Source organism: Herpailurus yagouaroundi, unplaced genomic scaffold (genome assembly GCF_014898765.1).
Source record: "Herpailurus yagouaroundi ecotype Mexico unplaced genomic scaffold, PumYag 193, whole genome shotgun sequence".
In the NCBI taxonomy this organism is placed as follows: Eukaryota; Metazoa; Chordata; class Mammalia; order Carnivora; family Felidae; genus Herpailurus; species Herpailurus yagouaroundi.
In genome coordinates this window covers 1,521,084-1,545,024 of record NW_024412424.1, presented here as the reverse complement: position 1 = coordinate 1,545,024, position 23,941 = coordinate 1,521,084, and the positions used below count along the sequence as shown (strand labels likewise).

Genomic DNA, 23,941 nt, shown 5'->3' with positions numbered 1-23,941 from the left:
GGATCGTATGGTGATTCTGTGTTTAATCGGTTTTTGTTTCTTTGTTTGTTTGAGACAGAGACAGCGTGAACGGGGGAGGCGTACAGAGAGAGGGAGAAAGACAGAATCCCAAGCAGGCTCCACCCTGTCAGTGCAGAGCCCGATGCGGGTCTCGAACTCATGAAACCGTGAGATCATGACCTGAGCTGAAACTGAGAATTGAGAGTCGGATGGTTAACTGACTGAGCCACGCAGGCGCCCCATGTGTTTAATCATTTTGAGGAACCTGTGTAGTGTTTCCCACGGTAGCTGCACCATTTTACATTCCCACCAACAGTGCACAAGGGTTCTTCTCTAAGTGTTCAGTAGAATTCACCAGTGAAGCCATCAGGTCTGGGGCTTTTTCTTTGTAAACAGATTTTGGGTTATTGATTCAGTCTCTTTAGAGGTCTGTTCAGTTCTGGGTCTCTTCAGATCTTGTATTTCTTTGTAATTTAGTCTTGGTTGGTTTTGCATTTGTATAATTTGCCCATTTCGTCTGGATCATCCAAGTTCTTGGCATATAGGTATTTATGTACTCTTTTATGTACTTTTTTAAAATAATCTTTTGGTTTCTCAGAATGGGTAGTAATGTCCCCACTTCCATTTCATATTTTAGTAACTTGAGTCTTCTCTCTTTCTTTCCCTTAGTCTGTCTAGTTAAAGGTTGGTCAGTCTCATTGATCTTTTCAAAGAATCAACTTATGGTTTTGTTGATACTCTGTTATTTTTCTGTTCTCTATTTCCTTTATCTCTGCTCTAGTTTTTTATTATTTCCTTCCTTCTGTTAGCTTTGGGGTTAGCTTGTTTTTCTTTTTCTAGTTCTTTAAGTTGTGAAATTAGGTTGTGTATTTGAGATCTTTCTTTTTATTATTATTTAAAGTTTATCTATTTTGAGAGAGAGTGTGCACATGCTTGTGCAAGTGGGGAGAGGCAGACAGAGAGGGAGGGAGAGAGAGAGAGAGAGAGAGAGAGAGAGAGAGAGAGAGAGAGACACAATGCCTAGCAGGCTCTGCACCATCAGCAACTCAGGGCTTGAACTCAGGAACCTGAGCCAAAATCAAGAGTTGGACGCTTAACCAACTGAACTACCCAGGTGCCCCAAGATCTTTCTTCTTTTTTTAATACATATATAGCTATAAATTTCCCTCTCAGCACTGCTTTTACTGCATCCCATAAGTTTTAGTGTGTTATGTTTTGTTTTCATTCATTTCTGAGTATTTTAAAATTTCCTTTGTGATCTCTTCTTTGATCCATTGGTCAATTAAGAATGTGTTGATTACATCAGCTCAGGTCGTGATCTCATGGTTTGTGAGATAGAGCCCTCTGTCGGGTTGTGTGCTGACAGCACAGAGCCTGCTAGGGATTCTCTCTGCCCCTCCCCCACTTGCATGCATGCTCTCATGCTCTCTCTGTCTCTTGAAATAAATAAATAAACATAAAAAAATATGTTCTTGAATTTCCAGATTTGTAAATTTTCTGGTTTTCCTTTTGTTACTAATTTCTAATTTTGTCTTATTGTGGTCAGAGAAGATACTTTGTATAATATCTGCCTTTCAAAATCTACTGAGACTTCATTTGTGGCCTTACTCATGATCTTGCTTGAAGACTGTCGTGTGTGCATGCCTCTGGATCTAGTTGCTTTATTGTGTTAAGTCTTCTACTTGCTTACTCATCTTCTGTCTGGTTGTTCAGTCTGTTACTCAGAACAGGCTATTGAAGTCCCCAACTATTATTGTAAGCTTTTTATTTCTTGCTTCAGTTCTTTTCCTTTTTGTATGTTTCATATATGTCAGTGGTCTGTTATTAGATGTGTAGGTGTTTGTAATTGTTGTATCTTTTTGCTGTATGGAACCTTTTATTACTATCTAATGTCCTTCTTAGTCTCTCATATACTCTTTTTTTACTTAAAGCCCCTTTAGTCTCATATCAGGATAGCCACGGCTACTTTCTCTTGGTTACAGTTGGCCTGGGATATCTTTTCCATTCTTTCATTTCCAACCTATTTTTGTCTTTGCAGCTAAAGTGAGTTTCTTATAGACAGCAGAGAGTCAGGTCATGTTTTTTAATTCACTCTGTCGATCTCTGCTTTTTTGACTGCAGAGTTTAATCCATTTACATTTAATGTAATTGCTCATAAGGAGGGCCTTATTTCCATCACTGTGCTTTTTGTTTTCTGTGTGCCTTATAGCAGGCAGCACAAGGCAGGGACCTTGTCTGGGCACATGGTAGGGATTGGGGACAGTATCCTGGTTCCAGTGCCCAGTATGTTCTGTCCTCGGCTGTAATGCCCACCTCCCCTCTGTGAGTTTTTTGGGGGTGGTCACAGTGCACCGTGCATCTCCAGGCCCCTCACAACAGCCCAGCCAGGCTGGTGGGCAGCTCCCATTCCTGTGGCTGTTTCATGGTTATTTCGGGCAGAGGGAGCGCCCCCAGGTGGGTGGGCAGAGCCAGGTGTGGTATGCCTGTGAAAGCAGGTAACTCTGAGCAGTTTGACGAGGCTCAAGGGTCGAGATGCACAAAGGTGGGATGGGTGGGAGCTGTCAAGGCTGAGCTGGAGAGAGGGAGAACTGAGCTGTCAGGTGTTGGAGTGGCCAAGTCAAGCAATGACGAGAAGCCATAGTGAAAGTAATGGTGAAGCCCTTTCATCACTACGGTGGCAGTGTAGCCTGATGCCCCCTGTTCCGGTTTCCCCACAGAACGGAACACCTTGCAGGTGGATCAGACATGGGGGTCGTCTCACTATGGAGAGAGCCCTGGACAAACGGCTCTGGCGGTTCTATGGGCCCTGACACCTACAGAATAGAGGGAGGAGAGCTCAGAGTGGGAAAGTACTGGGTGCTGAGCCAAAGTGGGAGAAATGCCTTCGAGGTTTCCTCCCATGAGAAGGAGACCTTGGCAGAGGTCTTCAGATACCTAATGACCTTGGGGCCCAGGCAGATCCCTAAAAACACACAGAGCTAGGAATGGAGGCACTGGGGCTGGGAAGGCAAATATGGGAGAAGCATGGCTGGCCAGGGGCCCAGAGTCCCTGACTGCAGTTCCCCTCAGAGACCACAGCACACTGGCTAGGCCACAAGCCTGGTGTGGGGAGGGCGGCTTTCCCCGAGGCCTGCGAGGGAAAGCCTTTGTAACAGCCTGTGGTCAGGCCTAAAAAAATCACACAAAGATTCGTAATCGAGGGTCGGGCTCTGCAGGAGTCTGTGGGACAAGGATGCCAGGCCAGGAAGGGTAGATACCCCTGAAGGGCAGGCTGGTGGCACCCAGCGTCCACAGAAAAGTTGGCTGTGCCCATATGACGCTGGTAAAAGTTCTGCCACTTCTAATGGGAAGAGGCTGACTTGAGTTGTCACAGGGTGACAGCGTGTGGCCCTTGTAGAAGTGAGGATAGATGTCCTAGGTCCTGTGGGGCCTGATGGGCAGCGGGGTCGCCATGTGCCGCAGCCTGGGGTCAGGCTCCCAGGAAGCAGACAGGGGTCAGGCAGGTGAGTAAGGAGCAGAGGATTCTTGCAGCAAATGTTTACAATAAATCTGGAAAGGACATCCTGGATATGCAAAGTTGACCACAGAGCCATCCTAACGTGATCAGTGGTGCGGTGGGGGGGGGTTGGGTGGGGGCGGGGTGAAGGCAGGGAGAATCGTGAGCAGCACCGTCTGCTCGAAAGATAACATCTGTAATTCCTCACGTACGTAACGTCAGATTGCCTAGTGCCGTGTTATAAAGGGCAAAAAGAAACAGGTGGAGTTCATTTGAATCTTATATTTTATTCAGCCCGATACATATCCCCAAACATGGTTGTTTCAAAATGCGATCAATATAAAAAATGATCGATGATATGTTGTACTTTTTTTTTTTTTTTTTTGATACTGTATGAGTTTCTGTGGCTGCTGTCATGAAGAACCACGGACTGGATGGTTTAAAACAACAGAAATTTGTTGTCTCACAGTTCTGGAGGCCAGGCATCCGAGATCAGGGTGTGGGCAGGGCCACGCCGCCCCTGGGGGCTCTAGGGGAGGAGCCTTCTGGGCCTCCTCCAGCCCCTGGGGGCTCTAGGGGAGGAGCCTTCCGCGCCTTCTCCAGCCCCTGGGGGCTCTAGGGGAGGAGCCTTCTGGGCCTCCTCCAGCCCCTGGGGGCTCTAGGGGAGGAGCCTTCCGCGCCTTCTCCAGCCCCTGGGGGCTCTAGGGGAGGAGCCTTCCGCGCCTTCTCCAGCCCCTGGGGGCTCTAGGGGAGGAGCCTTCTGGGCCTCCTCCAGCCCCTGGGGGCTCTGGTGCTCCTCAGCTTTTAGCTGCATCCTTCCCGTCTGTTGCCTGTCTTCACATGGTCTCCTCCTCTGTGTCCAGATTTCCTTCTTATAAGGACCCCCATCCTTAGATTGGGGCCCACCTTCGTCCAGTATGAACTCATCTTGGCCAATTTCATCTGCAAACACCCTGTTTCCCCAAATAAGGTCACATTCACAGGTACAGGGGGTTAGGGCTTGGGCGTAACTTCTGGGAGACACAAGCCCCAAATGACTCGACCCCTCAATTCAGTGTCCTCCCCCCCGCTACACTGGGCGGAACGTGCACTGTTGTGGGTCCACCGTTGTCCTGAGAGCCACTGGTGCGCCTCATTACCTGAGTTAGGGCCGAGGGGCGGCATTCTCCTGTCACACGCCTACGTGTGTGCCAACGTGTTATGCCTACGTGCTTGTTGCCGAGCTGCAGGGGCGCCTGCCTGGGCTCCCAGGCCTTTCAGCTGCAGCCCTGCATTCCCACCTGGCTGCCTCAGCTCGGCCCTGGAAAAGGGTCCCATGGTTGTCCACCCTTCCACAGCGACCCGTCCGGCGAGGAGATGCTCAGCGTGCGGGTCCCGGACTCCATCACCAGCTGGGTGGGTGAGGCCGTGGGTCTGTCCGAGGCCTGGGGCCTGGGTGTCGCCGTGCCTGCCCTGCTGAAGACCTTCAAGCCTTTCTTTGTGGACTTCACCCTGCCCGCCTACGTGGTCCGCGGGGAGCAAGCCAAGATCCCGCTCAGCGTCTACAACTACATGGGCACCTGTGCCGAGGTACTACGCCCGCCCCCGCACACAGCCTTCCCTGTGCCCGGGGGTGGGGGGATGGCACCCGTGATGTCAAGAGGCAGGGGTGAGGGGAGGGGGTCAGCCTGAGGGGCTTGGAAGGGGACAGAGCATCTTCATTATCAGGGAGGGAGTCACCGAAGGGGCGGTCCCTGTGTTGTTGGGGAGGCAGGGGCAGGAAGTCCTGGAGGTCAGCAAAGCAAGTGCTCGGTATCCCAGTTTGTTTCTTTCTTTCTTTCTTTATTTTAAATGTTTATTTTTGAGAGAGAGACAGAATGTGAGTGGGGGAGGGACAGACAGAGAGGGAGACACAGAATCCGAAGCAGGCTCCAGGCTCCGAGCGGTCAGCACAGAGTCCTGTGCGGGTCTTGAACCCGTGAACCTTGCGATCACGACCTGAGCCAATGTCGGACGCTCTACCGACCGAGGCGCCCCGGTCTCCCAGTTTATACTTGCGCACCGGCCGGCCCTGGCCGCGTTACTCTGCCTGTTGGTGTTTCAGGCTCCACAAATGTCAGGGAGATAGGAGTCACCGGTGGTTACACGCTAAATGGGTTCGCAGATGCTAAGAAGGGTGTCCGCAGAGGGACCCAGACCCTGGTCATGTTGTCGAGGCTCCAGCCCCTGCAGGGGCTCTGCGGTGGGGTCTGGTGAAAAAGGCTACTCGACCCCTTTCTTGTAGCTGCTGTGACAAAGCAGTGGGAACCGGGTGGCTTGAGACAATAGAAATGTGTCGTCTCACAGTTCTGGAGGTCAGAGTCCAAGGTCAAGGTGCGGGCAGGGTGGGTTCCTCCTGGGGGCTCTGAGGGAGGGTCCGTCTGGTGCCTCAGGCCTGGCTTTGGCGGCTGCGGGCAGCCCTTGACGGTCTTCGGCTTGTGGCTGCGTGGCTCCAATCTGCAACCTGTCTTCACATGGCCTTCCTTCTTCCCTCACTTTCTCTTCCCTCTGTGAATTTCTCTCTGTGTTTCCTCTTCTAAAGATCCCAATTCTGTTGGGGTAGGGCCTACCCTAATAACCTCATGGTAACTTAATGACCTCTGCACAGACCCTGTTTCCAAAGAAAATCACGTTGACAGGTACCAGAGGGTTTAGGACTTCAACATAACTTTCCGGGGGCCACAGTCGGACGGTTACAGCTACCCCAAGGTGGGGGGCTTGGGGCTGAGCTTGGAGGCTGGGGAGGAAGGCCGGCCGGCGAGGGGGGTGGCCTGTGAGATAAGGTGGGTGCATGGAGGGGAAGGGAGAGTTTCGGGGGGCAGGGGTCTGTGTATCTGTGCGGCTTGGGGAGGCCAGGAGCACTCACCCTCCACCACTTTGTAATCCTTGGGCGCTGGCTAAGCCTGGATGTCAGTGGTGGGTGGGAGGAAGGGAAGTGGGGAGGGCTCTCCGGGGTTAGAGGCAGCCCTCAGGGGCTGGAAGCCGAGGCTGTGGGTAGAGGGCTGAGCGGGGCACAGGATCAGTGGTCCAGCTGGGAGCAGGCCTGCTCTCTGCAGGTCTCAGCCTCACCCCAACAAGCCACACGCTGGGGACGTGGCTGACCTCCCCCTGGCCCCGCCCAAGTGGGTGGGGACCCCGAGGGCCGCGGGCTCACGACACACTGAGGGCAGATGTGAGCTGCAGCCGCAAAGCAGGCACCATGGAAACCAAGAGACTTCACCCCAGAGTTTTGGCTTTTCCTGAGACAATGAGGACACGTGGCTAGAGAGTGACTGGAATTTGCTACCAGCGGGGTACCCAAGGCTGCCTGGGTGGGAGGCACAGCCACTACCCCGCCGCTGTGGTCCCAGCGAGTTCAGACCCCGCTGCCCCCAGAAGCCCGGGCCCTGGCTCAGCACTTCCACTTACAGCCCCACTTTGCCTCAGTTACCCCATCTGTAAACTGGGCAGGAGAGCTCACCCTGGCCCCACTGACCCTCACTGGCTTTCTCTGGAGCAGGAGGGAAAGAGCAGACACGAGGGTCCCTTGTGAGTCTCAAAGGGGATGGCTGTGGTCTCTGATCATTTCTGAGCCTGGCCCGGAGGCGACAGCGAGCCCCGAGTCCCGGCTCAGAAGGTGACCTTGAGCTTGCACAAAATATTTTACTCCTTTTTTTCCTTGAACTTGCAAGTTCTAAACGTCCACTGAATGATTATGTCTGCATCAGAACATGTGGCATGTGATGGCGGGTGACAGCCTGAAGGCCAGTAAAGAAGGACTCTCGCACAGCCGTCTGGCTGGCACAGCACAAGTTCGATGCTGGTGTTTATATTTGACTTTCCCGCTGGTGTTTCTTTGATTCTACAGAAGAGCCACACGTTAATGTGTTGTCACATAGGAGCTTCTTGTCCCTTGAAACTTTTTAATTAAAGGAAAATTTCAACTGGAGGGAAAAAAAAAAAAGAATAGTCGTTGCAGGTTCTGAAATGGAAATGAAACATCCAGAGGCCGCCAGAAAGGGGCCCCTGGGTGTGAAATGCCAGTGATTCGAATTCACTGTCACGCAGAACCAATTGTGCACGTGCTCTGTGTGTGCTGGGCCTTGTGCAGATGTCAGAGGACCCCGGGGCCCAGGACCCCCATCTGTGCTCAACCTCAGAGCGCTGTTACCACTAACCTCTGTGCCCCGTGCTGGCCTCAGGATTTTGCCTACATCGATATCAAATGCCCACGTGGGCCGGGGAAGAAGGGCCGTCGATGCAATTGTTTCCAGACAGGAAGCTCAGAGACTCATCGTTACATGCCCAAGCTCTCCCAGGGAGTTCGGGGCAGAGCTGTGTTAGAATTGAGGGTTTGCAGGGAGCCAGCGGAGCCCCGAGAAGAGGCAGGTCTCCTGAGCTCTGGAGTCGTCAGGCACTGTTTGAGCCAGGCACCAGGACCCGGAAGGGCATTCCTGGAAGAGGGAACAGCATACACATGCAACAGAGGCAGGAGGCGGCTTAGCCTGTCCCGGGAATTGCCCATGACACAGTCTAGCTGGGCTTTAGGGTCTGGTAGGGAAAGCAGGAGAGGGGTGATCAGAGCCCTGTGATTTGGCTGGGTGGGAGCTGCTGTGTTGGAAAGCAAGGCGGCGGCCGGGGGGTGGCCTGAGGGGACTAAGGGGGACACGTGAAATAGGCTCAAAACAGGCAGCCGGGGAGCAGTGCTCCAAAGCCCAGTGTCTGTATGGTCCATCCTCTGTCATTCTTTTTTTTTTTTTTTTTTTTTTAGTTGTATTTATTTATTTTGAGAGAGAGCAAGAGAGAGCAAAGCATGGAGGGGGGAGGGGCAGAGAAGGGGAGAGAGAATCTCAAGCAGGCTCCAAGCTGTCGACACAGAGCCCGACGCAGGGCTGGAACCCACAAACCGTGAGATCATGCCCTGAACTGAAACCAAAAGTCAGATGCTTACTCAACAGAGCCACCCAGGTGCTCCTGTCATTCTTTTTGCATAGTGTGTAGCCAGGAGGAGTAGGACCCCCATCTTAAAAAGCCGGAATAAGTGCAAACTGATCCCTGATCAACCAGGTGGCCCCTGCAAGGGAGGGTCCTCACCGAATGGGCAGGCGGGACCCTCAGGTGCCCCTTTTAGCTGCAAGAACACGCTGGAGGCTGGTTTGTTGCACATCCCCAAGGCACCAGGGAAACGGACCCATCCAGCTCCCTCAACACGGGCAGGCGGTCATTCCACCCAGGAGCCGGAAAATACGGCCCACTGACACTTGGCTCTCAAGTTTCTTCTTTCCTCCCTGGAAGAATGTTCTGGAAGAACACTGAGTCAAGAGGGATGTGGGAGCTCCTGACGCAGCCTGCACCAGCTGCTCACACTCAGGTCCCGCCGGGCTTGTCCTCAGGCAGGATTCAGATGCTCTGTCACACTTGCCACTCGATTTTCCTCGGAACCTTCCCTCCACATCACACGTGCATGCGTGTGTGATGTAGGCGTGTTGACCCTCAGGCGTCCAGGGATCACTCGTGTCTTCTTTGACTACATTACTTTAGCTCCTAGTAGGGCCTCTGCACCCACTAGGTGCTTCACACATGCTCGTTGGACAAAAGGATGTGGACCAAGGAGCCTGGGACCAAGGCTCCATGGACCAAGTTGCAGACTGGGAGGTCTAACCGCACGTGCACATAGAGACACTCGTGTGCACACGCATGCACACATGCATTGTGCACATATGTATGCATAGACCACACCTACATGCACATAGGTGTGCACAGAGATATGTGCATGCACGCATGTGCACACACACACAGAACTCTTGTTATGACCTTGTGGACCTCAGAGCTTGGATGGAGGGTCAGGGGGAGTGCCTTGTGGGGCCTGCAGGGGGAGCGGTCCCTCCCATCTGGTGCCCATCTGGTGCCCCCCATCAGCCTTGGCCCTAAGGGGAGGCTGACCCCGTGGGGTGTTGGGGGGGCCGAAGTAAAGAGAGGGCTCCCAGCAAGACCACAGTGAGTAGTGGGGAGACCTTCCGAGAAGAGCGTGGCTTTTGGAGAGGGCTGACGCGGTGGGCGGCGGCCAGTGGGATGTGTCCGGAGGGCGCACGCATCCCGGGAGCCTTGAGCGCGGCATACCTCCCTCCCCAGGTCTACGTGAAGATCTCAGTTCCCAAGGGCATCCGCTTTGTGGGGCATCCAGGCAGACGCCATCTGACCAAGAAGATGTGCGTGGCCTCTGGGGAGACGGAACCCACCTGGGTGGTTCTGTCCTTCGGTGACCTGGGACTCAGCAACGTCACAGGTGAGGCCCCGTGCTGCTTCAGGCATCCACCCCCCCCCCCCCCCCCCCGTCTGGACCCCAGGCACAGGTGAGTGGCCGGTGGGGTAGTACGTGAGGTCAAGGCCACGTTGAGAGACAGGACGGCAGCTGGGAAATGGTCAGGAGGTGGGGCGAGGCGGTCCACGAGGAGGTGGGGCGTGAGGCTTCCCCGGGAGGGCGGGCGTTCTGTTCGGACCGCAAGCGCTGAGCACACAAATCCCCACAGCCAAAGCCCTGGCTTACGGAGACACAAGCTGCTGCCGGGACGGGAAGTCCATCCGACACCTGGAGGACCACTTCGCTGACAGGAGGGGCCCCACTGGGAGGGATCACATCAGGCGCAGTGTCATGGTTGAGGTAAGCCCGTGTCCTCAGCCAGGGCACTCGGCCAGGGCCTGATTCCATCACCCACGAGGCGGGGGCCTGGCTGGGGCGGGGGCAGCCCCCACGGGTCCTGCTCTGGGGCTCGGGGCAGGCATGGGGTGTCTGCATTTCCTCGCTAGAGGCCCTCAGCATCCAGCCCCTCCGCCGTGCACCGTGGACTTGGGGGAAAGCGGCCTGGGACTCGCAGGGGCCGCAGGGAAGTGTCCTCTGACCCCCATGTTGACCGTGTTGGAGGGCGATGTGCCTGTCTCCGACTTCCTGTTTGTCATAGGCAGCCGTAGGGATTATGACCTGGCATTTGGAGGCCTGTCACTGGAATGCCTGGGGCAGAACGGACGCAGAGCCTATGCAGCAGAGGGGCCTGGGTGTTGGGGTCTCATTGACGCCCCACCTCCCCTGCTGGCTGGGAATCTAGGATCTACCGCTCCGTGTGGGCTGGGCGTATGTCTTGATAGTCCAGTCCTGCTCCGTAAATCAGGGGAGCTCACGCTAACCCCACAGTGTGGAGAGGGCACCTCGCAGTGCACGTTGGGCACGTAGTAGCAGTGATGTCCCATCTTTTGGGGGCTGCTTGGACACCTCAGAGCCCAGAGCCCTGCCAAGACTCTTCATGCTACGTGGAGAGTGCACGACAGCCCCGAGGAAGCTCCTCACGGCGTCCCCAGTGTCTGCCCCTCCCCAGGGGCTCAGCTGCAAATAGCCGCCCTCCCTCCTGGCCGTGGTCCTGGCAGCGCGGAGCACAAATGATTTCCATCAGCCTCCGGAGTCACACACACGCGCTGGACAGAACTCCCCGAGGTGGACGAGTCGTTGGCCACAGCGTGCTTGACGTGACCTGATGGATTCCTCCGGGACAAGTGGGTCCTCTGATGAGGAATGCCATCTCCGTGAGCCAGTGGGGTGAGGGGATGGCCTCAACGGGAAACACGGAGACCCCTGGCAACTCTTTGCTCTGCCTGAACGTGCTCCCTGGCCCACAACCCGCCCTCCTGGGGCCAGAGGAGATGGCAGGCCATCCAGAGTTCTTGCCTCGTCCGTCTGCAGAAGGAATTTCTCAATGCACAGAGAGGGATTCTCAAGGGGCTCTGCCCCTGGGCCTTTCCTCCCACTCACACGGCTCAAGGGCTGCCTAATCTGCAGTATCGCTTTGTGTAGGCGGCCCTGGGGGCGGGAGGTGACAGGTGGGCATCAGAAGACCTGAGATGTCGAAGCAGAAACACTGAAGCGTGGTGGATGAGGAAACCAGGTTTATGAAACAGGACGTGGCCGACGTGCGGCTTGATAAAGCAGCAAAGCCCTGCTGCCTCTCCACCCCGCTGGAGAGCTCCGGGTGCGCGGTCTGTTTGCCGGATCGGATATTTGGTGGACCCTCACGCGACGCTGCGTGCCTTCTGCTGGGGACGAAACTGCACGTGGCACCAGTACCTTCCCGCGAGGTGGGGAAGCAGGTGACGGTTGGGAACCACCGCGGGCGCTAAACCGGAGGGAGGAGGAGCTGGTGCCCTCCTGCCTGGCTCCCCGATTAGCCCAGGAGACCCCGAGGACAAGGTGGGAGTATGGGAAGCACGGCCAGTCTAGAAGCAGCTGGTGAGTGGGTTTGACCAGAGCCCGGAGAAGAGGAATGAGCCTCAGTTTCCCCACTCGGGCCTAGGAGGTAGGCAGCCTGGTCCTTCTCTGGGTACCCGTGACATTGGCACCACCCTGCAGGGTCCAGACTCGGAGCCGCTGCCGTGGGAGGGCGGCCGCTCCCCCCCCCACCCCCCGTGCCGACTGCCCTTCCCCCGCTCAGTTCTCCCCATCTCTCTGTTTCAGCCGGAAGGAGCCCCCCGCAGCTACACCTACAGTGCTTTCTTCTGTCCCAACGGTGAGTCCCTGCACCCACCCCCCTGAGGACTTTGGCCCTCCCCCCACCACACTGTTGGAGCACTCCTGCTGCTAAGTGGATGCCTGCCCTTCCTGGGGCCAGAGGACATGGCAGGGGAGAACTGAGATGTCCTGGCTGGTGACAACCATAAGCCAGAGCGAGGGCCGGGCATCTGCCACACAGGAAGGACGTGCACACGCATGTAGGCTGGAGGTGCCAATGGGAAAAGAGACCAGAGGCGGGAACAGGGCTGTCCTCGGGGCCCTCGGGTGAGGAGCCTAGGATCCAGGGAAGGGAGGTCTTCGAGAGACGTCAGGGGAAAGCTGTGGGAAACGACCGACCCGGAACCCTGGGCCCAAAGAGAAAATAGGAAATTCAAGTGGGTTCCAGAAGGGGTGGGATTTGGGGTCTGCCTCGGTCCCCTGAAATCGATATTAGGTTTGTACGTGATCTGTGAAAAGGAAAGGGGCACGGAGTGTGCGGTGGACAGAATGGCCAGAGCAGGGCCCTTCCATGCCTCTGCCTCGGTGGGGTCAGGGAAATGCTAGGCAGGATGTGAGCCCGGCTGCCAGTGGGAGGGTCTGCCCACTCCCTGTCCGGCCCCTCCCAGAGGAGCTCAGGCCTGGCCTGGCGCTGGGCAGCACCCAGCAGGCTTTGCCAGGTGGCCGAGCTGAGGATCTGAGCTGAGTCCCTGGGGATTGTCGGCTCCTCAGGTACAGCACCGCCCCGTTGCCAAGGCATCCAGCGTGACCGGCCCCACAGGGACCACTCTAGACACAGGCTTCCTCTTGACATTCACCACCACCCCCCCCCCCCCCGCCCCGCCCTTTGTGTATTAAACAGCAATGCATCACTTACAAGCTGAAACGAATTTTGACAGAGGTGCAAAAGCAAGTCAATGAAGGGAGGAGAGCCTTTTCAACAAATGGTGATAGAGTAATTGGACATGGTTGGTAAAAGCATGAACTTTGACCTAAAGATCCCACTTTATATGATAATTAACTCAAATGGATCATGGACTTACATGTAAAATGATAAAACTTTTAGGAAAAATTTGTGAGAAAATTTCTGAGAAACCTTTAGGATCCGGGGCTGGGTAGGTAAAGAGTTTTTAGACATGATACCAAAAAGCATCACCCATAAAAGGACCTTATCAAAATGAAAAACTGCTTTGCAAAAGATGCTATTAAGAGGAGGAAATACAAGTTACAGACTGGGAGAAAATACTTCCAGACACAGGTCTGACAAAAGACTAGTATCTAGAATATCAAACGATCCAATTAGAAAGTGGGAAAAAGGAACAAACAGTTCACCAAAGAAGGCATACAGGTGACAGATAGGCACAAGGACGTTCAACATCGTTAACCGTTAGCAAAATGCAAAATAAAGCACGGTAAGTTGTCAAGGCACGCTTATCAGAATGACTAAAGTAAAAAAAAAAAAAAAATAGTGACAGCAGTAAAAGATGGCGACGATGGGGAGAGAGAGGATCATTCATACGTTGCTGGTGGGAATTGTAAAATGGTGTGGCTGCTGCTGGGAGTTTCTTAAAAAGCTACACATGCTCCATGCATACCACCCAGAAATTGCACTACGAGGCATTTTCCCCAGAGAAACAAAGATTTATGTTCACACAAAAACCCGTACATAAATGTTCATATCAGCTTTATTTGTAATAGCCCCAAACTGGGAACAGCCTAGGTGTCCTTCAGTGGATGAGTGGATAAGCAAATCACGGTACATTCCTACCTTGGAATGCTATTTAGTGATAAAAAGGAATGAGCTATTGACATACGCAGCTATCTGGGTGAAGAGGATTGAGTGGGGGGAAAAAAAAAACCCTCAATCCCAATAGGGTCCATAAGTTATTCTGTTTGCAGTATTTTTTGAAATGACAAAATTTTCGAAATGGAGGTTATATTAGCCATGGCTGGGATGGGGAGGAAGAGTGTGGGTATGGTGATAAAGGCCAAGAGGAGGGATCTTGTACAAATAAAATTGGGGAAATCTGAACAAGACTAATGGGTTGTATCGATGTCAATATCCTGGTTGTGATGTTGTACTAGAATCTTGCCAGCTACCCCTGGGGAGAACTGGGTCCAGAGGACACAGATCTCTCTGTGTTATTTCTTACAGTCATATGTGAATGTAAAGTTATCTCAGCAAAAGTAAAATAAAAACATTTTTAAAAGTGACACATAGGTACAAATCCCGTATGATTCCACTAATATGAGGTACTTAGAGAAGTCAAAATCATAGAGACAGAAAGTAGATGGTGGGAGCCAGGGGTTGTGGGGAGGGGATGACAGCTCAGTGTTTAATGCGGACAGAGTTACAGTTTTGCAAGGAGAAACAGTGATGATGTTTGCACAATAGGACTGTATTTGATACTCCTGAACTGGGCACATAGAAATGATTAAGAGGGCACACTTTACATTATTTGTATTTTACCACAATTTTAAAAATTGGGAAAAGCAAAAGCAATACTTGTGTATTACAGGAAACTTAGGAAGATAGAAAGAAGGAAAAATATCTCCTCTGGTTCTCATCCAAAGATGACCTTTTCTAACATTTTGTTAGATTTGGTTGCATACGGTTGATTATTGTTTGTTTTAACATAGTTGTGACTCGTGAGCTAAATAATTCTGTGGTCTGCCTTGCTCATTTAACACATCTCGAGCACTTTTCTTTGTTATTGTAAAGACTTTATAAACAGCATTTCAAAACAGCTTCAGTATGTTCTATCAAATGACTGTTCCAGAATTTGACCACTATAGAATTTTCTTCTTATTTTGTACATGTTTATTTATTTTTGAGAGAGAAAGAGGGAGAGAGAGAAAGTGCTGGGGGAGGGGCAGAGAGGAGAGGGAGATGCAGAATCTGAAGCAGGCTCCAGGCTCCAGCTATCAGCACAGAGCCTGACACAGGGCTCAAACCCACGAACTGTGAGATCATGACCTGAGCTAAAGTTGGATGCTTAACCGACTGAGCCACCCAGGTGCCCCTGTTTCTACTTTTTTAAAATCATAATTTACACTAGGCTGAATGTACATTTGTATTCAAAGTAAAGTCAGTAATATTTTTAACATGTTGATTGAGGTATAATTGACATACAATAAATCACACGTATTTTAGGCGTACAACTTGGGAAGTGTTGACATCTGTGTACATCTGTGAAACTATCACATCTAAGATAATGAAGATTTCCATTAACCCCAAAAGTCATGCCCCCTTGTAATCACTCACCCCTGTTTTTAGTCTTGTCACCAGGGAACTACTGACCTGTTTCCCGTCTCTGTAGATTACTTCGCACTTTCTAGACTTTTATATAAATGGAATCATAAAAATGTACTCTTGGGGCGCCTGGGTGGCGCAGTCGGTTAAGCGTCCGACTTCAGCCAGGTCACGATCTCACGGTCCGTGAGTTCGAGCCCCTCGTCGGGCTCTGGGCTGATGGCTCAGAGCCTGGAGCCTGTTTCCGATTCTGTGTCTCCCTCTCTCTCTGCTCCTCCCCCATTCATGCTCTGTCTCTCTCTGTCCCAAAAATAAATAAACGTTGAAAAAAAAATTAAAAATGTACTCTTTTTCTCTGGTTTCTTTCACTCAGCATAAAAATGCTGAGATTCATTCACGTTGCGTGTATCACTAATTCAATCATTTTAAGGCCGAGTGGGCCTCCATTGAATAGATGTATTGCATTTTGTTCATTGACCTGCTGATGGATATTTGAGTTATTTCTAGTTTGGGGCTATTTCCAATAAAGCTTCTATGAATATTCATGTGCAAGTCTTTGTATGGATAATATGTTTTCCTTTCTCTTGAGTCTGTACCTATGAGTGAAATAGCTAAATCATACAGTAGGTATGTGTTCAACCTTTTAAGAAATGATTACAGTTTTCCAAAGTGGTAGTCCCATTTTGCATTCTCACCAGCAGGGGGCGAGAATCACTTCTTCCCTCTCCTCGCCCACACCTGGTGTTATCCCTCTGATTACTTTTCGCCCTTCCGATAGGTGCCTGATGGTATCTTATTGTGGTTTTGATAGGCATTTCCCTCATTCAAGCATCTTTTCATGTGCCTGTTTACTGTTAATGTATCTTTTCTGGTGAAGTGTCTGGTCTGATCTTTTAACGTTTATTTTACGTTGACTTTTGGAAGTTTTTATAAATTTATTCTTGTTACAAGTCAGTTATCAGATGAATGCTTTGCAGAGACATTTCTCCCAATAAGTGGCTTGTCTTTTCTCTTAATAGTGTGTTTAGGGGCGCCTGGGTGGCTCAGTCGGTTAAGCGTCCGACTTCAGCCAGGTCACGATCTCGCGGTCCGTGAGTTCGAGCCCCGCGTCAGGCTCGGGGCTGATGGCTCAGAGCCTGGAGCCTGTTTCCGATTCTGTGTCTCCCTCTCTCTCTGCCCCTCCCCCGTTCATGCTCTGTCTCTCTCTGTCCCAAAAATAAATAATCGTTGAAAAAAAAATTTAAAAAAAAATAGTGTGTTTATAAGACCGGAGGTTTTTCTTTTCTTTCTTTTTTTTTTTTTTTAGAAGTTTTTCATGTTGATGTGGCCCAGTTTACCAGTTTTTCATTTTATGGATTATGCTTTTGCTGTATCTAAAAGAAATCTTTTCCAGGGGCATCTGGGTGGCTCAGTTGGTTGGGTGTCCAACTCTTGATTATGGCTCAGGTCATGATCTCGCAGTTAATGAGTTTGAGCCCCGCACCAGGCTCCACGCTTGGGATTCTCTCTTTCCCTCTCCCCCACGTGTGCGCTCTCTCTCTCTTTCAAAATGAATAAATGAACTTTAAAAAAGAGAAATCTTGGGGCGCCTGGGTAGCTCAGTTGGTTAAGCGTCTGACTTTGGTTCAGGTCATGATCTCACGGTTCGTGGGTTCGAGCCCCGCGTCGGGCTCTGTGCTGACCGCTCGGAGCCTGGAGCCTGCTTCGGATTCTGTGTCTCCCTCTCTCTCTGCCCCTCCCCCATTCGCACTCTGTCCCTCTCTCATAAAATAAACTTAAAAAAGATTTTAAAAGAAAGAAATCTTTTCCAATTCCTACGCGTTCTCCTCCACGTTTGTAAGCATTAGGCTGTACGCTTACAAAATAGCTCTGATCCGTTTTGAGTTGGTCCTTGGAAAACCATGCGCGGTGTGGACCTGAGTTCCCTTTTCTGCTTCTGGGTAACTAGTGGTTCCGACAGCCTCTGTTGAAAGGATTTTCACTGTTGAATTGCCTTCTCACCTTTGTTGCAAATCAGTTGTTCGCACACGAGCGGGTCCGCGTCTGGACTCCCTACGCTGTTCTGGTGAGCCTGGGTTGATGTCCGTACCACACTGTCGTGATTACTGCCGCTTCTGAGTGCGTCTCAATGTCACAGGTGTGAGTCCTTCACCCTGGTTCCGTTTCAAAGTTGTGTTGACCCTCTGGGTCCTTTACGTTTCTATATAAATTGTGGACTCGGCTTTGTCATTTCCGCAAAAGACCCCCCCCCCCGTGATTCTGACTGGGATTGCCGCGAATCCGTGTGTCAGTTTGGGAAATAATTACCGTATCTGCCGTGTTGTCCTCTGACCCACAAACGCGGTCTGGCTCTCCCTTGATTGGGGTCTGAATTAGCTGCAACAGCATTTTGCAGTCTCTGGCTGTACAGGGCTTTTGTAGGAGTTAGCCCCATGAGCATCTTCTCTTTCGTGTGCCCTCGGCAAAGCTGTGGGTAAGCCGTCTCCGTTCGCCGTTGCTCAGGAAGCTGCCTGCAGAGCCACAGTGAGACGGGCCCCCCAGGGGCCCTGATCCTCAGCTCTGGGCACAGGCAGGGAGAGGCAGGATGCCTCCAGGTGCCCCCTCAACACCCTCTCTCCTTCCCTCCATCCAGAGAGAGTCCACATCTCCACGCCCAACAAGTACGAGTTCCAGTACGTGCAGCGGCCGCTGTGGCTCACCCGTTTTGATGTGGCCGTGCGAGCCCACAATGATGCCCGCGTGGCCTTGTCCGCCGGACCCCAGGACACAGCGGGCATGATAGAGATTGTCCTGGGAGGGCACCAGAACACCAGGTCCTGGATCTCCACCAGCAAGATGGGCGACCCCGTGGCCAGCACGTACACGGCCAAGATCCTGTCCTGGGATGAATTCAGAACGTTCTGGATCAGCTGGCATGGAGGGTTCATCCAGGCATGGCTGGGCTGGCTGGGGTGGGCGTGGGAACCCCGGGCTCCTTGGCATTTGCTGCTTCCTACTCTGTGTCCAGCTCTTAACAGGGGGCGAGGAGGGGGCGGGGGTGATAAACACAGGGCGCAACCTCAGGTTGCTCGCAGTCTGCCTAGAGTCACTTATAAAAAAAAATAAAATAAAAAGGTGAGAGCTGTGGTGGTGGAAGCACCCAGGGGACCTGGGAGCTGAAGTATAGTGGGTCGTCGTGGGGAAGGAAAGTGGATATAAGCAGGTGAAATCGAGGCTGGGGCATTTTACGGGCCAGGCAAAGAGGACATAGGAAAGGAGCAGCTAACAGCTTCTTAGAAGAGGGACATAGCCAAACTGGGTTTTGAAGCCTGCATAGGAGTTCACCAGGCAAACTACGGAGTGGAGGATGTTCCAGGCAGAGGGCATAGCATGTGCAAAGGCCCAGGGGTCCCAGGGAACTGATGACTTGGCAAACTGTACGTGCTATGCTTGTGTCTCTTGTTGGCCATTTAATGGATAAGGTGACCCTTGGTTTCTCTGTGAGCCCTGTAGCCAGTGTCACTGCTGCCTGAGCGCTTCCTTTCAGCATTCAGCAGCCAGCAGCCTTGGCCTCTTTTTCCAGGTTGGCCATGGCCCAGAGCCTTCCAATGAGTCTGTCATCATGGCCTGGACCCTCCCCAGGCCACCGGAGGTCCGATTCATCGGCTTCTCCACTGGCTGGGGCTCCATGGGTGAGTTCCGCATCTGGAAGAAGGTGGAGGTGGACGAGAGCTACAGTGAGGCCTTTACCCTGGGAGTCCCGCACAGCGCCATCCCTGGGTCAGAGCGGGCAGCAGCCTCTGTCATAGGTGCGTCTGCCCTGTTGCTGGCTTGGGGAGTATAGAGGCGAGAACTGAGGCCGAGGGGCAGGGTATCCGCCCCGGGCTTGGTCTCGCATCAGCCTGTGCTGGGAATCTGTGCCCCTGGGGCCTCACCTGACCAGCCACTTTGGTGCTTCCTCCATGCCGGGGCAGACCCTGAGATGACCCCAGCCCTGTCCTTGAGGAGTTCCCAGTCTGCCCACCCAAGGCCTGTGTGAAGCAACCCCGAGGGGCAGGTGGCGAATTCCATGAGGGCAGTGAGCATGGGGTGATGTGCAAGAGGACAGAAAGTGCGGGTGAAGTCAGCCGGGTGCGGGGCAGAAGGTGGGGGTCCTGGTGAGGGGGGCAAGTTTCCAGAACGTTTCCTGAGCAGAAGCGAGTGGCTGTGACGGGGGGTCTGGAGGGTGTGGGTGGTCTCCTGTAGCCCGGCTACAGGAGTGGAAAGTGGGGCCTCTGTGATGGATGTGGTGTTGGGTATTGGAAGGGTGGGAAGAGGGGAAGAGGCCAGGAAGGGCAGACAGTCCTCAATATAGGGGTCTCAGGTCTCTCTTACACTGGAGAACAGAAGTCCTGGGGCCTAGACAGGTTGGTGATTGTGGCCCAATCAGAAGAAATGGGAGTTTATCATTTCTGAGTCAGAGATGGCCGTGGGGGTCAGTGGCCTGGGTAGGGGTGAAGGGAAGCCAGCAGATGGGCAGGGATGGAGAGGGGGTGAAGGCCAGGACCTGTGTGCCAGTGCCTTCAGCATAGTGGAATAGAAGGTGGAGAAGAAGCTGGAAAGCCCGGAGAAGGGTGATGAGAAAGTAGCCAGGCAGGCCCTGCCATGGATGGAGGCTGCAGGAGCAGTGGCAGCCTCAGTGGGGCAGGAGGAAAGGCCAAGGAAGGAAGGGAGGTGTGATCAGGAACAGCAGAAGTTCAGCCATGTGTGGTGCAGAGAGGCCAAGAAGAGGAAGACAGAGTGCTGAAGGGAGGAAAGCACAGGAGAACTCAAAAAGAAAAAAAAAAAAAAAGAACTTAAAAGTATACCAACAATATCGTGTGTGTACAGAAACTTTTTTTAAAGATCTAAATACTTGTGGTTGAAGAGAAAATCACATTTCCTATTGGAAGTTAGAAAAAAAAATATTTAAAATGGAACCACAGTGACTGGATTGACCCGTCAACGTGTAGGATGCAACCAAAGTCGTACTTAGAGGAAAACGTATAGCTTTAAATGTACCCGTTTTAAAAGCCAAAAAGAAACGAGCATTCAGCATAATGAAAAGGGAGAGAGAGAGAACACCGAGTTGAGACTGGAGAGCAGAGAGGGAGGCGTGTGGGAGAGTTCCAGCAGGTGGCGGCCAAAGCCAGGGCACCCGGTGGGCCACATGAGCACAGGGCATGGTCCAGTCCCAAAGGCAGCGCCGGCCGTCAGAGGGTGGGGAGCTGGTGTGAGGCCACAGGCCGCCCCGGGGAAAGCCGTCCTGAGTACAACCAGGGCGCCAGTTGAGGCCAGCCTGCAGCCCAGCCCTGTTTTCCTTCCCACCAGGAGACGTCATGGGGCCGACCCTGAACCACCTCAGCAGCCTCCTGCGGCTGCCCTTCGGCTGTGGAGAGCAAAACATGATCCACTTTGCGCCCAACATCTTTGTCCTCAAGTATCTTCAGAAAACCCGGCAGCTCAGCCCGGAGGTGGAGCGGGACACCACTGACTACCTGGTACAAGGTACTGGGGCCGGGTGACTGTGCGGAGGACACGGGGAGGGAGGCAGCCCACGTGCCCGGTGCAGCGGGTGTGGAGGGACGGAATGGAGCGGAAGAGGCCACTTGGTGTAGCCCCCGCCTGGTCGCTGTCAGCAGGAGCCCCGTGTCTGCACCCGTTAGGACAAGGCTCTGCATGCTGGGAATCAGCTATGGGGACAGGAGATGCACCTTTTAAAAAATGTATGTTTGGGGGCGCCTGGGTGGCGCAGTCGGTTAAGCGTCCGACTTCAGCCAGGTCACGATCTCGCGGTCCGTGAGTTCGAGCCCCGCATCAGGCTCTGGGCTGATGGCTCAGAGCCTGGAGCCTGTTTCCGATTCTGTGTCTCCCTCTCTCTCTGCCCCTCCCCCGTTCATGCTCTGTCTCTCTCTGTCCCAAAAATAAATAAACGTTGAAAAAAAAAATGTATGTTTGGGGGGAGCGCCTGGGTGGCCGAGTCAGGTAAGCATCCTACTTTGGCTTAGGTCATGATCTCACAGTTCGCAAGTTCAAGCCCTGCATCGGGCTCTGTGCTGACAGCTCAAAGCCTGGAGTCTGCTTTGGATTCTGTGTCTCCCTCTCTCTGCCCCTCCCCTGTTCACTCGCGCTCGCTTGCTCTCTCTGTGTCTCTCTCTCAAAAATAAGTAAACATTAAAAAAAATTATAAAAATAGGGGCACTTGGGTGGCTCAGTTGGTTAAGCGTCCGACTTCGGCTCAGGTCATGATCTCAAGGTTCGTGGGTTCGGGTCCTGCATCGGGCTCTGTGCTAACAGCTCAGAACCTGGAGCCCACTTTGGATTCTGTGTCTCTGTCTCTCTCTGCCCCTCTCCCACTCACGCTTCGTCTCTCTCAATAATAAATAAACATTAAAAATAAAAAATAATAATATTAATAAAAATAAATAAGAATTTTGTTTTGTTTTTTTTAACAGAGCAATATAATAGCAATATAACAAACATTAGAAAAGAGATATAGGGGCGCCTGGGTGGTTCAGTTGGTTAAGCATCTGACTTAGGCTCAGGTCATGATCTCATGGTTCACGGGTTCAAGCCCCACGTCGGGCTCTGTGCTGACAGCTCAGAGCCTGGAGCCTGCTTATGATTCTGTGTTTCCCTCTCTCTCTGCTTCTCCCCTGGTCACATTCTGTCTGTCTCTCTTTCAAAAATAAATAAAGTTAAAAAAATTTTTTTTAATAAATAAGGTATAGTAGAAGAAAAATGAAAGGCACCTCAGTGGCTCAGTCGGTTAAGCCCCCGACTTCGGCTCAGGTCACGATCTTGCAGTTCGTAGGTTCGAGCCTGCATCGGCCTTTCTGCTGTCGGCACGGAGCCTGCTTGGGATTCTCTGTCCCCCTCTGTCTCTGCCCCTCTCCTGCTCGTGCGCGCGCTCTCTCAAAAATAAGTAAACATTTAGAAGAAAAGAAACGAAACGTTCCCTGTAATCCCCATGTCCATCATAATACATTTATAAACTACGGCATGCTAAACTCCTCTCTTAGACACGTTGGGACTATTTCTCGAGTTTCCCCCCTAAACAATACAGCGTTGAATATCTTCACAAAAAAACAACACAGCACCGAGTATCAGAAATGACGCAGCACTGAATGTCTTCCGTCGCCAGGAATCAGATCCTCAGAGTAGGGAGCAGCCCTGTGTGTGGAGGGTAGGACCTCTGAGTGCCCTGACCTCAGCTTCCTCTTCACGTCTTGGCCCTGCAGGGAGGGGGGACAAGGGAGACTGTAGCCTCGCCTCTGTCACGGGCACCTGCTGTGTGTTCTCAGGTAGGGCCTGTTCTCAGTGCCTTGGTTTCTTCCCTATGTGTGTAGCAAGGGAGTTAAGATCAGTTGATGCCAAGGTCCTGGGGCCTCCTGGGGTGTGCTTCTGGCCCTGGGCTGGAGGTGGAGTGAAGGAGAGGAAGGAGAAGGTTTGACCCGTCTGTGAGGCTGGCATCCACAGCGGGCAGGTCCGTGCACCTCTATCCGTGCTGCCCCAAGTCACCTTCCCGGCCACCCCCAGACCAATGGTCCTTATTTGCCAGATGAGCAAAGCGAGAGTCCTCGAAGCAGCCAGCCTGAGACCATTCAGGGGCGAGTGGTGGGGGCTTCTGAGATCCCAGGCTCTCCTGGATCAGCCAGCCAGGGCACTAGGTCCCCGCCAGGGTGAGATGAGAGCCCACGGCCACAATGTTGGAGGGTTCTGCTTTCAAGAAAGACTGGCATGTGCCCAGCCCAGATGATGCCAGGCCCCTCTCCGATGGGGAAACTGAGGCATGAGAGCGCCTTGATCCCTGAGGCGAGCCTGGGGTTCCTGCCTCCTGGCCTGTTAAGGTTCCCAGTGACTGTGCTTCTGGATGAGATCTCCAAAAGCAGTCCTGATGATCTAGAACCATCCGTCCTCAACGGGAAAAGGAAACAGCGAGACGTCATGATGAAAATGTACAGCCCTTCGATGGAAAAGTAAGGTGGGTTGCCATGGGCTGAAAATCTGGCCTGATGAGGGCTGACCAAAGACTGCTGGGAAGCCCAAACCCCCTCAGTCTGTGGCTGGGGACGCTCAGGTTGCTGAATCCATCCCGGCAAAGGGCCTTGAAGGCCACCCCTAGTCGTAACCAGCAGCGCGGACCTCTCTTGGACAGCCAGACCCTGTGCCCTTCAGCCAAATGGCATTGCAGACTCTACCAGTTTTCTGCACACTCGCTGGTGTTCGTTTCCTGGGCCCGCCTTCACAAGTGCAGACGCTTTGCAGGCAGGGCGTTTTTTTCCAAGTCGAAGGTTTCTGAGAGCCCTACATCAAAGCAAGCCCACCAGCTCCGCTTTCTCGACAGCATTTGCTCACTCCGCCACATTTTGGTGATTCCTGCGATACTTCGAACTTCCAGATTGTTGTTATATTGGCATTGCCGCGATCTCGTGCTAAAGCTTGAACGGAAGAGGAGTTGCTTCTAACGGACGAGGAAAGCAGGCTTCTTGAGCTGCAGTCTGCTCCTGGTGAAGATGCCGTGAAGACGGTTGGAACGACGACACAGGGTTCAGAACGTCACAGAGGCAGAGTGGAGGGGGCGGCGGCAGCGGGATTTGAGGGGACGGACTCCGATTCCGAGAGAAGTCCCACTGTGGGTGAAATGCCACCAAACAGCATCGCA

The 23,941-nt window shown here is 52.8% G+C and overlaps 1 protein-coding gene, 1 long non-coding RNA gene and 1 other non-coding gene across 7 annotated transcripts in view; 2 read left to right on the top strand and 1 right to left on the bottom strand.

The window, feature by feature from the left end:
* The window catches only part of CPAMD8 (C3 and PZP like alpha-2-macroglobulin domain containing 8), an 82,784-nt gene that overhangs the window by 38,391 nt on the left and 20,452 nt on the right, over positions 1-23,941 (top strand). For 4 of the 5 annotated variants that reach the window (XR_005781440.1, XR_005781437.1, XR_005781439.1 and 1 more), the window contains 7 exons: positions 4,834-5,065; positions 9,626-9,779; positions 10,024-10,154; positions 11,994-12,045; positions 17,912-18,210; positions 18,842-19,067; positions 20,608-20,784. Coding sequence is in view for 1 of the 5 variants with exons in the window: in XM_040444838.1 (XP_040300772.1) it covers positions 4,834-5,065; positions 9,626-9,779; positions 10,024-10,154; positions 11,994-12,045; positions 17,912-18,210; positions 18,842-19,067; positions 20,608-20,784 (1,271 nt within the window). In the remaining 4 variants the exon portion in view is untranslated. The remainder of the gene's footprint in view (positions 1-4,833; positions 5,066-9,625; positions 9,780-10,023; positions 10,155-11,993; positions 12,046-17,911; positions 18,211-18,841; positions 19,068-20,607; positions 20,785-23,941) is intronic. The other variant, XR_005781438.1, reaches the window with a different exon arrangement.
* Positions 5,345-15,055, bottom strand: LOC121010961 (uncharacterized). The gene is made up of 2 exons (XR_005781441.1): positions 14,990-15,055; positions 5,345-5,459 (listed from the first exon to the last, which is right to left on the bottom strand). It is a non-coding gene; the product is annotated as an uncharacterized LOC121010961 (long non-coding RNA).
* On the top strand, positions 16,867-16,951 carry TRNAQ-UUG (transfer RNA glutamine (anticodon UUG)). The gene has a single exon. It is a non-coding gene; the product is annotated as a tRNA-Gln (tRNA).